Source organism: Triticum urartu, chromosome 3A (genome assembly GCF_056163025.1).
Source record: "Triticum urartu cultivar PI428250 chromosome 3A, HENAU_Tu73, whole genome shotgun sequence".
NCBI classification, from domain to species: domain Eukaryota; kingdom Viridiplantae; phylum Streptophyta; class Magnoliopsida; order Poales; family Poaceae; genus Triticum; species Triticum urartu.
In genome coordinates this window covers 209,285,033-209,298,996 of record NC_141875.1, presented here as the reverse complement: position 1 = coordinate 209,298,996, position 13,964 = coordinate 209,285,033, and the positions used below count along the sequence as shown (strand labels likewise).

At 42.7% G+C, this 13,964-nt stretch overlaps 1 protein-coding gene across 1 annotated transcript; it reads left to right on the top strand.

Annotated features, from left to right (window-relative positions):
- Positions 1-2,331: 2,331 nt before the first annotated feature.
- On the top strand, positions 2,332-3,373 carry LOC125548279 (uncharacterized). Its single transcript, XM_048711930.2, has one exon. The coding sequence runs from the start codon at positions 2,436-2,438 to the stop codon at positions 3,015-3,017; it is 582 nt and encodes a 193-aa protein (XP_048567887.1). The 5' UTR covers positions 2,332-2,435; the 3' UTR covers positions 3,018-3,373.
- The last annotated feature ends 10,591 nt before the right edge of the window (positions 3,374-13,964 follow it).

Below are 13,964 nucleotides of genomic sequence, written 5' to 3'. Positions count from 1 at the left end.
GGAGGCAAGGACGTACGCGGGTTCCCAAGGAGTCCCCCAAAGGTTTCCATACTGGTGCAACAAGACCAAGGCCATGGGCTTCACAGGACGGATGTCATCGCCGAGCCCACCTCTGCGTCACGACCAAAAGGTTTGCAGGCGAAGACCACCTTTCATCATGATAAGATGTACTTCATGTCCCCTTTCAAATTGATCGTTGTGGAATCCCTTCTTGTCTAAGTTATGAGGGAAGACTGAAGAGGCCCAAGGCCACTTTAAGTATAGGCTAGTCTCCACCATAGAGAGGGGATCCACTCTCACTCCCTGAGCACTCGCAAGGCAACTCGTCCACTGTACTTGTTCATCCTCATCCTCCTCACGATACAATCCACCACAAAGCAGGAGTAGGGTTTTACATCGCAAGGTGGCCCGAACCTGGGTAAATCTCTGTGTTCATCTCCTTCCCCGCTCGCACGAACTCGGCGAGGCCAAGCCGTGAGGTGATGAGCTTGAGGCCGAGGCTGGGTTAGATCTTCGCACACGCCCCAGAGTTCGAACCTTGTTAGGGTCCGCAGAGCCCCGATTCTGACAACGTGTTCCCCACCCCCATCCCGCAGCTGCCCGACACCGTCGCCGCCCACCCGCCGCCTTCGATTCCGGCAATTTCCGCTGACGGAATCACGCCGTCGGGCCACACTAGACCGGGGTCTACCACGTCGCTTCGTGGGCTCTCTGAATCCGCCGAGCCGAGTCGCCCCCGGTCGCCGCCGCCCCAGATCGACCGCAGCCGGTGAGTCTCCTTTTCTGCCCCTTCTAGATCTACCGCAATAGATGAATTTTCGTTCATGCGAGCTCGGGTGCGATTTTGTGGATGGGTTTGAGCCCTTGTGAGGAATTTTTGCAAAGGAGGATCTCATTGAGCACATTGGCAAAGGCAAGGGCGGTAAAACTGGACAATTTTACATCCATTTCATTTAATTCATGTGTGATTTGATCATTGGATCATTGTTGTATTCGGAACAATTCTTGTATTGAATTATTAGTTTAAATCGGTGATTTAAATAATTATTGTAATTTGGATTCATAATATTTACATTTTACCATATATTGAATTTATAATTCTGTATAATATGTGAGATATGTGCCAAATTCTGAAAAAAAAACACGTGTTTTGCGGGCTGGCGTGGGCTGCGGCCGAACAGACCCTGCCCGCAGCCCACACCAGCCTGCAAAACATGTTTTTCACGAATTGTAAACACATTATAAAGGTCTGCGATATAAGAGGTCTACTAGAGATATTCTTAGCAATTGCTGCCATCCTTTTAAAAGATACAACGATGCATGATAAACTTGCAAAATTCAGTACGGCGTTCAAATTTTCACCGCTCTTTTGACTAACCTTGTGCTCACATGGTTGTCAAATTAAGCAACATTTAGTTAAAGATTATGAAAATGCTGAGAGCACAGAGATCCTTCGTTTCTAGATCGACGGAGAAAATTTTACGAAAAAACACACACACGCACATCGCTCACATGTCTCCTTTATCACTCATTTTGTCATATGTGAACAGATGACATCAGCAGAAATTTTTTTGGTTTTCGGCTTAAAAATGTTTTATATTCTAATCAAAAATCGAACTAAAAATCAGTTTTCATCATTAAATCCGTCTCGGCGAGATCTTCAAAACTAGACCCATGTTGATAGGTTTCGATGAAATTTTTTTTGCCCAAAAGTTGTCATGATGTTTACACTATACTTGTCATCGTGCTTAAACTAAAGTTGCCATGTGGCAATTTCAGTTTGTAGAGAATGACAATTTTTAGTGTTTGATGATGGCAACTCCAGTATTTTGACCATTAAAATTATTTTTTATATAAACCATGGCAATTTTAAGTGTATGTATCATGGCAATTTTTGTTTATGGTTCATAGCAGGTCTAGTTTCTTAATTCCTCGTTTTATAAATGTCAAAATTTACTTTTTAATGTAGAAGAAAATAGCGGTAACACATTATGACAACTTCAGTGTAAACATCATGGCAATTCATGTGCAATAAACAAGACAACTTTTAACCCCCCAAAAAATACGTCGAAATATATTGATACGAGATCTAGTTCGAAGATCTCGTTGCGAGTGATTTAATGATGAAAACAGACCTTCAATTGAATTTTTCATTTAAGAGATAAAAATTTTAAAAACTGAAAATCAAAAAGATTTTTATATGCATGCGTGCGATGACACGGCGCAATCTGGAGATTTTCACCAGATCCATGCATGCTATCCTGGGGTCACGTACGGCGCACCCGACGCAGTCACCAGTCCACCACCCGCTTATCCTGTCTGTAAACAAATCTCTGAGCCCCCGACCTGAGCACACTTGTCATTTCGCTCCAGCCCGGCAGGAAAAGAAGCTTCGCTCCGCCACCCGCGTATAAGACAAGAACCCAAGAAGCAAAATGGAGGTGGCCGGCGCGCTCGCCTCCGTCCTCTTCGCCGCCTTCTCGCTCCCTTGCCTCCTCCTGCTCGTCGTCGTGGCCGAGGCCGGCCTCCGCCTCGCCGCGCTCGCGCTCCGCGGCGAGGCGTTCGGGTGGCCCTCGCGCTCGGCCTTCCTCGGCTACCGCATCGCGCGGGCCGGCAATTTCTCCTCCGCCGCCACGGCCGTCGGCGGCGGCGTCTTCCAGCAGGAGGAGCTGCTGCCGGCCGAGTACCTCGACCTCCTCGCCGTGGCGGTGTACCGCCGCGGTGGAGACAAGTGGGCGGCCGTGGACTGCGTGTTCTGCCTGTCGCGGATCGACGACGGCGAGGAGGTGCGCGAGCTCCGGTGCCGTCACGTCTTCCACCGCGAGTGCCTCGACTCCTGGCTCCTCCGTCCGCGCGCCACGTGCCCGCTCTGCCGCGACCGCCTCCTCCCCTGCGAGCCTCCCCGCGCCTGCGCACGCGCCCTCGACGACGACGAAATCTACGTCGACGAGCACGAGGACCCGCCCTCGTCCTCCTCCTCGTCCTACTCCCACGACGCGGCGCTGTGGCACATGTAATCAAGCCAGCAAACGATCAATGCGGGCCGGCCGTTCACTCCCCTGCGCCGCTTGCTCCATTTTTACCACGCGAGAGGCAGAGTTCCCGTTCTTTTTATCTCCTTCTTTTTTCCCCCGTTCACGTAGCTGGTGAAATCTCTCGCTGAAAAAGGTGATGTATAGGCGAAAAAGCATTGCAGAGACCGAGCTCCACATAGCTCTTTATTTTTTTTCAGCGAAAATACTATTTTCACACATTGAAAAAATCTGAAAAAAAGTCTATACATACATGTGTATTTGTATTATACACGTATGAAATTTCATGAACATATATATTTTCATGTAGTGTATATGAAAAAGATAAATACACAGATTAATATAGGCTATATTTTGTTGTTTTTATGTCAGATATTTTTTTTTGTGTAGCATGCAAATAACTGAATTACATGATGAAACTTTTTACCTACTTGACAAACATGCATATGTATTTGTATAAACTTTTTTGATATTTTTTAAAACTTTTAAGTATATTTTAATTTTTTTTGGGCAAAACGGGCTTAATGGAGCCCGGTCTCTGCAACGCTGCACTCAATGTATAGGTGCATGGTTGCTATTGCCCTCCCGTGATGCTGTCTTGTCTTGGTAAATGATGCTTGGCAGATTGCTTTTATGGATAACGATGGCTCACCCGCCGCTCTTAATTCCCCACTTTTTTCAATGATGGCAATATTGTGATTCAATTGTACGCACGATCTTTTTTCTCTCTGTCTTCTAGAAGGTTAAAGTATCCATCTCTTTTTTCTGAATCTCCATCCATATCTCTATTAAGATTTAAGAGCTTATGTAAAGGTGGTCAATGGATCGAGCGTCTTCTTATCATGATGGATAAATGGTAACAGTGACAACCAACTCAATGAGCAGTGCATCTGCCAACCATAATCGACCAGACTAGGCGGATCGACCTGTTGGGCTTGCGATCGATGAGTTGGAGATGCGTTCCGGCTTGCCAACTCTAACATTTCGGAAGAAATACATCACACAGAATGAGGATATAGTTGAAGGCCTGCGTGTCTGCCTCGGCAAGGTCAACGCTTTCACCGTGTCAGTTCAGGGTAAGTGACGGACGTGGCCTTGCTATTTTGTAGGATGAGTGTTGTTATTCATTCAAGGAAGTCTTTTGTATGAAATGGATGAAATGCTAATGAAAGAAGAGATTATGTGGAAACCAAGATCCAGGGCACATCTAAATGAGTGAATCTAGATTGTTATTTTTTAGGGTGTGTTTAGGGCCGAAGCATAGCCGCCATTGCTGCGAACTGGGAGGGGATCACGACGACCACCAACAGCAGCATCCCGCCCAAATTAGGGGGGGGGGGGGGTTGTTGTCGCGAGAGAGAGGGAGACGCCACCACGAGCTTTGTGCTCCTCGCCATGGGCGACCACCATTGTTGCTCAGCGGGAAGGGGCGATGCCATCCACCAGTGCAGTGAGGCCGTTGGTGTTGCAACGTAGCACGAAGACCGAAGACGTGCCTCGCTCGCCGTCGGTGCTGCAATGTAGCACGCAGGGGTAGGTTGGCCAGCTCGCCGCCAGTGTTGAAAGGTGTTGTGATAAGATGCAATGGAGCTTCCGCCAGGGCTGCAATGAAGCACCGTCGGCGCTGCAATGAAGCGCCGCCGGCGCTGTAATGGAGCTTCGTCGGGCGTCGCCGGTGCTGCATCGGAGTTGTTGCCGCGCCGCCGGCGCTGCAATGGAGCTTCGTCGGGCGTCACCGGTGCTGCGTCGGAGCTATTGCTGCGCCGCCGGCGTTGCAATGGAGCTTCGTCGGGCGTCGCCGGTGCTGCATCGGAGCTGTTGCCGCCGCCGACGCTGCAATGGAGATTTGTTGGGCGTCACCTATGCTGCATCGGAGTTGTTGCCATGCCGCCGGGGCTGCAATGGAGCTTCGCCGGTGCTGCATGCCGGATGAGGTACGACACCGTCGGTTCACCGGTGCTACGATGTCGCCAGGCACCGATGCTGCAATGAAGTCTTCGTCGCCGGTCATGGGTGGTTCTCCTTCTCTATAGTAGCGCTGGAGCGTTGACCCCATCCCTGGTGCTGCTCGCTGACGACAAAAGCTATGTTGCGTGACCCGTAGACGGAAGCGATGAATGAGGAGGAATCTGGCGGCTCTAATTCATCCTAATTGAGTGTATCTTCACCTTCCATGAAATTTCGTGTGGCAATATTTCAACAATGCATTAACCGATCAGCTTGATAAATCATTAATTTAATTTGGCTCATCATATACTAAGTAACCAAATTATACGATCAACACATGCCCCCCTATTTTTGGTACAATTGTATTGACCAAACATACTATAGCAGTTGCCGTAGGATGAAGTCGATCACTGATCATATCATTAAGCAGGGCGATGTCCAACGATACATCGGCCAAATTTGCTTAAGGCGATACTTGGAATAACATATCAGCCACAACATGTTCAGCCCCGTGCCACATGCTAGGATAGTACTTCTTCAAATATTTTCCATTGAGAGCTTTTGATAACTATCTCCCTGCAAAGATTGTACAAAATATGAATTTTCAGGAACAATCTCTATTATTTTATACGGGCCTTCCCAACTCGGCGACCATTTGCCGAATTTCCTATCTTTAGTTCTAATAGGTAAAATCGTCTTCCACACTAAGTCTCCTATTTGAAACGATTTCTCTCTCACCTTTTTATTATAAGCCTTGGTTACTCTTAATTTCTCTTTCTCAATATCTGGCAAAGCTCTCAATCTCTCTTCTGAAATATCATCTATCTTATCTATTGTCAGATCATTATAATCTACAGCCGACAAATCTTTTTGGCTGGCCACTCTAAGAGCTTGTAAATTAACCTCTACGGGTAACACCGCCTCCTGACCATATACTAGATCATACGGTGCTACTTGAGTCACTCCGTGTTTAGATATCCTACGAGCCCATAAAGATTAGGAAAGTACCTCATGCCATCTTTTCGGATACTCCTGAATTTTCTATTTTATAAGCTTAATTAAGTTTTATTGCTAGATTCGGCCTGTCCATTAGCTTGAGCATAATAAGGCGACGAATTTAACAATTTAATTCCTAAAGATTTGTCAAATTCACAAAATTGATGAGACATAAAAGAAGCACATTGATCAGTAGTTAAATTTTGAGGAATACCGAATCTCTGAATAATATGCTCTAAAGCAAAACTAATAACTTCCTTATGAGTCATATTTTTCAAAGGAACCGCTTCAGTCTATTTAGTAAAATAATATGTGGCAACTAGGATGAAGCGATGTTTTTTAGAAGACGAAGGATGTATTTCACCAATAAAATCTAAGCCCCATTCCCTAAATGGCCACGACCTAATTATGGGATTTAACATAGATGCAGGCGCTAACTGTACATTACCAAATTTTTGACAAGCCTCACAACCATTATAGTACCGAAAACAATCCTCTAGCAAAGTCAGCCAATAAAACCCCTCTCTTTTTAATAACCATTGCATTTTGTGAGCTGACTGATGTGTTCCACATATTCCTTTGTGCACTTCACCAATAGCTATTCTAGATTGATCAGAATCCAAAGATTTTAAAAATAACCCATCTATTGTTTGGCGATACAAGTCGTTGTTAAACAAAGTATATTTTAAAGCTTGTCGCTCAATTTTCCTATTTTTTGTTTGACTTGGATCCTTTAAATGATTAACTAGAGGGACTCTCCAATCACTTAGTTCTAAATTATTTGCTAACTCGGTCGTTTGTGACTCATCCACCGAATATGCACTATATTGTACAACTAGTTGTTCAACTGTGCTAGGCCCAAGTGCACCCCGTGGCAAAGTATCAAACATGATTGACTCATTCCCTACGTCAACTTGCATCAGCTTTTTTAATATGAAAAACTTTCCTCTACTAAATGTGATAAAGCGCCCCTTTTCAAAAAAACTAAATGTGATAACCAGATGCTTGTTGTGCTAAACAATTAGCTCTAGAATTTTGCTCCCTAGGTATATGATGGATAGTGAATGTATCCAAAGGTTTAATTATATCTAAACATCAGTCCAAATAACTATTTAATAATCCATGGAAGAACTGAAATTCGCCTTTAATTTGTTGTACTACCATAAGCGAATTCCCAAAAGCATCCATATCCTTTACGCCTATATCAACCAAAGTTTGTAAACCAAACAGTAAAGCTTCATACTCAGCTTGGTTATTAGTGCAAAGATATTCCAAACGAACCGATGCGTCATAAACAACATTATTTGGTGAAACTAAGACACTACCGACGCTTTGGCCGTCCCTACAAACCGATCCATCAAAATAAAGCTTCCATGGGCATACACTAGCATAATTAATATTTTCATCATCCTTAATCCTATGATCAACAATAAAATTGGTGATAACTTAACCCCTCATAGCACGCAACGATTCATATGTTAAATCATATCTATAATACCTAAATAGTTCATCCCCACTATGTTATTTCTCTTGACATGCAAGCTATCCACATCAGCAACACTGCCACATCAGCATTTCAATAGAGGCCTACATGCGGGACCCATCGCAATAGAAAGCAGCCATGTTTGCTTTAGTTACTGTCGGTAGGACCCATAAGAGCGGCTGCCCACCGATGCATCTTTCCATCCTCATCTGCCTCTGTTACTGCTTGGCCAGCGAAAAGAACAGTCGTCTCTCCACCCCTTGCGTTGGCTCCACGTCACTCCACCTATAACATCCCAAAATTCTAAATTTTGGAATGTTATATTAAATAAATAGTTTTGATTGTTTATTTGATTGATTGTGTGAAACTGAGTGAAATTTGGAACTTTTTAAAAGTTAAATGAGAGAGAATAAAAGGACTTTCCCAAACTTTCACCATGCATTTTTTATCTCCATGAATTCAAATTCTTTTCAAATACAAAACCCTAGAGTGAAGATGAAATGACTTCTTCCACTTAATTAAATGACAAAGGAACTTAAGCAACTCAATGATTTTCATTTGGAAATATTTCAAATTCAGAAACTTAAGCAACTCAATGATTTTCACGAGAGAGGATAAAATGAGTTCTTCAAAACATATGAAATATGAGTTGGAAGTTTCAAAGAATCAAATTTAAAGTCCCTTTTAAATTTATTTTCAATTTGGAGTTAGTTGGTTTTTATTCAAATTATTTTTCTCCAAAAATAAAATATATGGAAAATAGGGTAAAATGATTCCCTAAAGTAGAAAATTGAAGAGAAATAAATTTGAAATCATTTTAGTATTTTTAAAATGATTTTTATTGGGTTTTATTAGAGCTATAGCACTCTTTGCTTTATTTAAAATTTTGTGGATTTTATTTGACGTTAGTAAAATGTTCATGTTGTAGAAAATATTTTTCTGAAAATTTTGATATATTATATGCCTATATAATATTTTTTATTTCTTTTTGTTTATTCTTTTTGTGTGACTGTTAAAAAAAACTCCCCTCGGACCAAACTGGGCCGAAGGCCCAGCCGGCCTAGCACGCTGCCGCCTACCTCGAGTGCGCACGCGGGACACCGCCGTCGTCCCCGACGCGGACTCCGCCGGCCGCCGCCCCCTTGCTCCTTCCACCACGCCTCGGAGCCGTCCCGTCCACCTATATAAGCGCCGCCCCGGATCCCTCTCCTCCTCCCAAGTCGCCGCCGCCGCATCGCGAACCACCGCGCCGCCACCGCCGCCTGCGTTGCCATCCCGCTCGAGCTATGCCGCCGCCTGCTCGCCTCGCTGCCGCTGCAGTCCCGCGCCGCATCCACCTTACTAATTTATCATGAACTTAGTCCTCGTAGTATTAGCATATCTATGTTGTAGATCAATAGCTCGCGATGTTGCTCCCCGTTTATTATTTATATGTTCCTAGAGAAAACTAAGTTGAAAGGTGTTAGTAGCAATAATGCGGATTGGATCCGTGATCTGAGGTTTATCCTCATTGCTGCACAGAAGAATTATGTCCTTGATGCACTAGTAGATGACAGACCTATTGCAGGAGTAGATGCAGACGTTATGAACATTTTGACAAAAGCTCGGTATGATGACTACTTGATAGTTAAGTGCATCATGCTTTACGGCTTAGAACCGGGACTTCAAAAATGTTTTGAACGCCACGGAGCATATAAGATGTTCCAAGAGTTGAAATTGGTATTTCATACTCATTCCCGTTTCGAGAGGTATGAGACCTCTGACAGTACATTGCCTATAAGATGGAGGATAATAGCTCAACTAGTGAGCATGTGTTCAGATTGTCTGGGTACTACAATCGCTTGAATCAAATGGGAGTAAATCTTTCAGATAAAATAGTGATTGACAGAATTCTCTAGTCACCATCACCAAGTTAGTAGAACTTCGTGATGAACTATAATATGCAAGGGATAACGAAAACGATTCCCAAGCTCTTCGTGATGCTGAAATTGACGAAGGTAGAAATCAAGAAAAACATCAAGTGTTGATGGTAAACAAAACCACTAGTTTCAAGTAAAGGGACAAAGGGAAGAAAGGGGAACTTCAAGAAGAACGGCAAGCAAGTTGCTGCTCAAGAAGAAGCCCAAGTCAGGACCTAAGCCTGAAACTAAGTATTTCTACTGCAAAGGGACTGGTCACTGGAAGCGGAACTACCCCAAGTATTTGGTGGATAAGAAGGATGGCAAAGTGAACATAGGTATATTTGATATACATGTTATTGATGTGTACTTTACTAGTGTTTATAGCAACCCCTCAGTATTTGATACTAGTTCAGTTGCTAAGAATAGTAACTCGAAATGGGAGTTGCAGAATGAACAGAGACTAGTTAAGGGTGAAATGACGATGTGTATTGGAAATGGTTCCAAGATTGATATGATCATCACCTCACACTCCCTATACTTTCGGGGTTAGTGTTAAACCTAAAATAAATGTTATTTAGTGTTTGCATTGAGCATGAATATGATTGGATCATGTTTATTGCAATACGGTTATTCATTTAAGTTAGAGAATAATTGTTATTCTGTTTACATGAATAAAACCTTCTATGGTCATACACCCAATGAAAATGGTTTGTTGGATCTCGATCATGGTGATACACATTTTCATAATACCGAAGCCAAAAGATGCAAAGTTAATAATGATAGTGCAACTTATTTGTGGCACTGCCGTTTAGGTCATATTGGTGTAAAGCACATGAAGAAAATCCATGTGGATAGGCTTTTGGAATCACTTGATTATGAATCAGTTGATGCTTGCAAACCATGCCTCATGGGCAAGATGACTAAGACTCTGTTCTCTGAAACAATGGAGCGAGCAACAGATTTGTTGGAAATCATACACACTGATGTATGTGGCCCGATGAATATTGAGGCTCGCGGCAGGTATCATTATTTTCTGATCTTCACAGATGATTTGAGCAGATTTGAGTATATCTACTTGATGAAACACAAGTCTGAAACATTTGAAAAGTTCAAAGAATTTCAGAGTGAAGTCGAGAATCATCGTAACAAAAATAAAAGTTTCTACGATATGATCACAGAAGTAAAATATTTGAGTTATGAGTTTGTGCTTCAATTAAAACAATGTGAAATAGTTTCACTACTCACGCCACCTGGAACACCACAGTGTAATGGTGTGTCCGAACGTCGTAACCGTACTTTATTAGATATGGTGCGATCTATGATGTCTCTTACCGATTTACCACTATCGTTTTGGGGTTATGCATTAGAGACAACTACATTCACGTTAAATAGGGCACCATCTAAATTCGTTGAGAAGACACCGTATGACCTACGGTTTGGCAAGAAACCTAAGCTGTCGTTTCTTAAAGTTTGAGGTTGCAATGCTTATGTGAAAAAGTTTCAACCTAATAAGCTCAGACCCAAATCGGAGAAGTGTGTCTTCATAGGATACCCAAAAGAAAATGTTGGGTACACCTTCTATCATAGATCCGAAGGCAAGATATTCATTGCTGAGAATGGATCCTTTCTAGAGAAAGAGTTTCTCTCGAAAGAAGTGAGTGGGAGGAAAGTAGAACTTGATGAGGTAACTGTACCTGCTCCCTTATTGGAAAGTAGTTCATCACAGAAATCTGTTCCTGTGACTACTACACCAATTAGTGAGGAAGCTAATGATGATGATCATGTAACTTCAGATCAAGTTACTGTCGAACCTCGTAGGTAAACCAAAGTGAGATCCGCACCAGAGTGGTACGGTAATCCTGTTCTGGAGGTCATGTTACTTGACCATGATGAACCTACGAACTATGATGAAGCGATGATGAGCCCAGATTCCACGAAATGGCTTGAGGCCATGAAATCTGAGATGAGATCCATGTATGAGAACAAAGTATGGACTTTGATTGACTTGCCCAATGATCGGCGAGCCATGGAGATTAAATGGATCTTCAAGAGGAAGACGGGCACTGATAGTAGTGTTACTATCTACAAAGCTAAAATTGTCGCAAAAAGGTTTTCGACAAGTTCAAGGTGTTGACTACGATGAGAGTTTCTCACTCGTATATATGCTTAAGTCTGTCCGAATCATGTTAGCAATTGCCGCATTTTATGAAATCTGGCAAATGGATAAACAAAACTGCATTCCTTAATGGATTTATTTAAGAAGAGTTGTATATGATGCAACCAGAAGGTTTTGTCAATCCTAAAGGTGCTAACAAAATATACAAGCTCCAGCGATCCATCTATGGACTGGTGCAAGCATCTCAGAGTTGGAATATACACTTTGATAAGTTGATCAAAGCATATAGTTTTATAGAGACTTGCGGTGAAGCCTGTATTTACAAGAAAGTGAGTGGGAGCACTATAACATTTCTGATAAGTATATGTGAATGCCATATTGTTGATCGGAGATAATGTAGAATTATTCTGCAAAGCATAAAGGAATGTTTGAAAGGACTTTTTCAAAGAAAGACCTCGGTGAAACTGCTTACATATTGAGCATCAAGATCTATAGAGATAGATCCAGAAGCTTGATAAGTTTTTCAATGCGTACATACCTTGACAAGATTTTGAAGTAGTTCAAAATGGAACAGTCAAAGAAAGAGTTCTTGCCTGTGTTACAAGGTGTGAAACTGAGTAAGACTCAAAGCCCGACCACGGCAGAAGATAGAAAGAGAATGAAAGTCATTCCCTATGCCTTGGCCATAGGTTTTATAAAATATGCCATGCTATGTACCAGATCTATTGTATACCCTACACTGATTTTGGCAAGGGAGTACAATAGTGATCTAGGAATAGATCACTGGACAACGGTCAAAATTATCCTTAGTGAAATAAGGATATGTTTCTTGATTATGGAAGTGACAAAAAGGTTCGTCGTAAAAGGTTACGTCGATGCAAATTTTGACACTGATCCAGATGGCTCTAAGTCTCAATCTAGATATATATTGAAAGTGGGAGCAATTAGCTAGAGTAGCTCCGTGCAGGGCATTGTTGACATAGAAATTTGCAAAATACATACAGATCTGAATATTGCAGACCTGTTGACTAAACTTCTCTCACAAGCAAAACATGATCACACCTTAGTACTCTTTGGGTGTTAATCACATAGCGATGTGAACTAGATTATTGACTCTAGTAAACCTTTGGGTGTTGGTCACATGATGATCTGAACTATGGGTGTTAATCACATGGTGATGTGAACTATTGATGTTAAATCACATGGCGATGTGATCTAGATTATTGACTAGTGCAAGTGGGAGACTGAAGGAAATATGCCCTAGAGGCAATAATAAAGTTATTATTTATTTCCTTATTTCATGATAAATGTTTATTATTCATGCTAGAATTGTATTAATCGGAAACATAATACATGTGTGAATACATAGACAAACAGAGTGTCACTAGTATGCCTCTACTTGACTAGCTCGTTGATCAAAGATGGTTAAGTTTCCTAACCATAGACATGAGTTGTCATTTTATTAACGGAATCACATCATTAGGAGAATGATGTGATTGACTTGACCCATTCCGTTAGCTTAGCACTTGATCGTTTAGTTTGTTGCTATTGCTTTCTTCATGACTTATACATGTTCCTATGACTATGAGATTATGAAACTCCCGTTTACCGGAGGAACACTTTGTGTGCCACCAAACGTCACAACGTAACTGGGTGATTATAAAGGTGCTCTACAGGTGTCCCCGAAGGTACTTGTTGGGTTGGCGTATTTCAAGATCAGGATTTGTCACTCCGATTGTCGGAGAGGTATCTCTGGGCCCACTTGGTAATGCACATCACTATAAGCCTTGCACGCATTGCAACTAATGAGTTAGTTGCAGGATGATGTATTACGGAACGAGTAAAGAGACTTGCCGGTAACGAGATTGAAATAGGTATTGAGATACTGACGATCGAATCTCGGGCAAGTAACATACCGATGACAAAGGGAACAACGTATGTTGTTATGCGGTCTGACCGATAAAGATCTTCGTAGAATATGTAGGAGCCAATATGGGCATCCAGGTCCCGCTATTGGTTATTGACCAGAGAGGTGTCTCAGTCATGTCTACATAGTTCTCGAACCCGTAGGGTCCGCACGCTTAACGTTCGTTGATGATATAGTACTATGAGTTATTTATGTTGGTGACCGAATGTTGTTCGGAGTTCCGGATAAGATCACAGACATCACGAGGAACTCCGAAATGGTCCGGAGATAAAGATTGATATATGTGATAATAGTGTTTGGACTCCGGAAGGGTTCCGGAATTCACCGGAAGTGGTTCCGGATGTTTCCCGAAATGTTTGGGTACGAGAACACTTTATTTGGGCCAAAGGGGAAAGCCCACAAGGTTTTTGGAAAGCGCAAAAGGAAGTTTTGCGGAGTCCAGGGGCCAGACGCTAGGGTCCCTGGCGTCTGGGTCCAGACGCCGGGAACCCTGGCGTCTGGCCCTGGAGTCCGAGAAGGACTCTTGCCTTTTGGGTGAAACCGACTTTGTGGAGGCTTTTAC

What these genes read in the sequence shown, in the direction of transcription:
- LOC125548279 (XM_048711930.2), top strand. Translation starts at nt 2,436, where the DNA reads ATGGAGGTGGCCGGCGCGCTCGCCTCCGTCCTCTTCGCCGCCTTCTCG.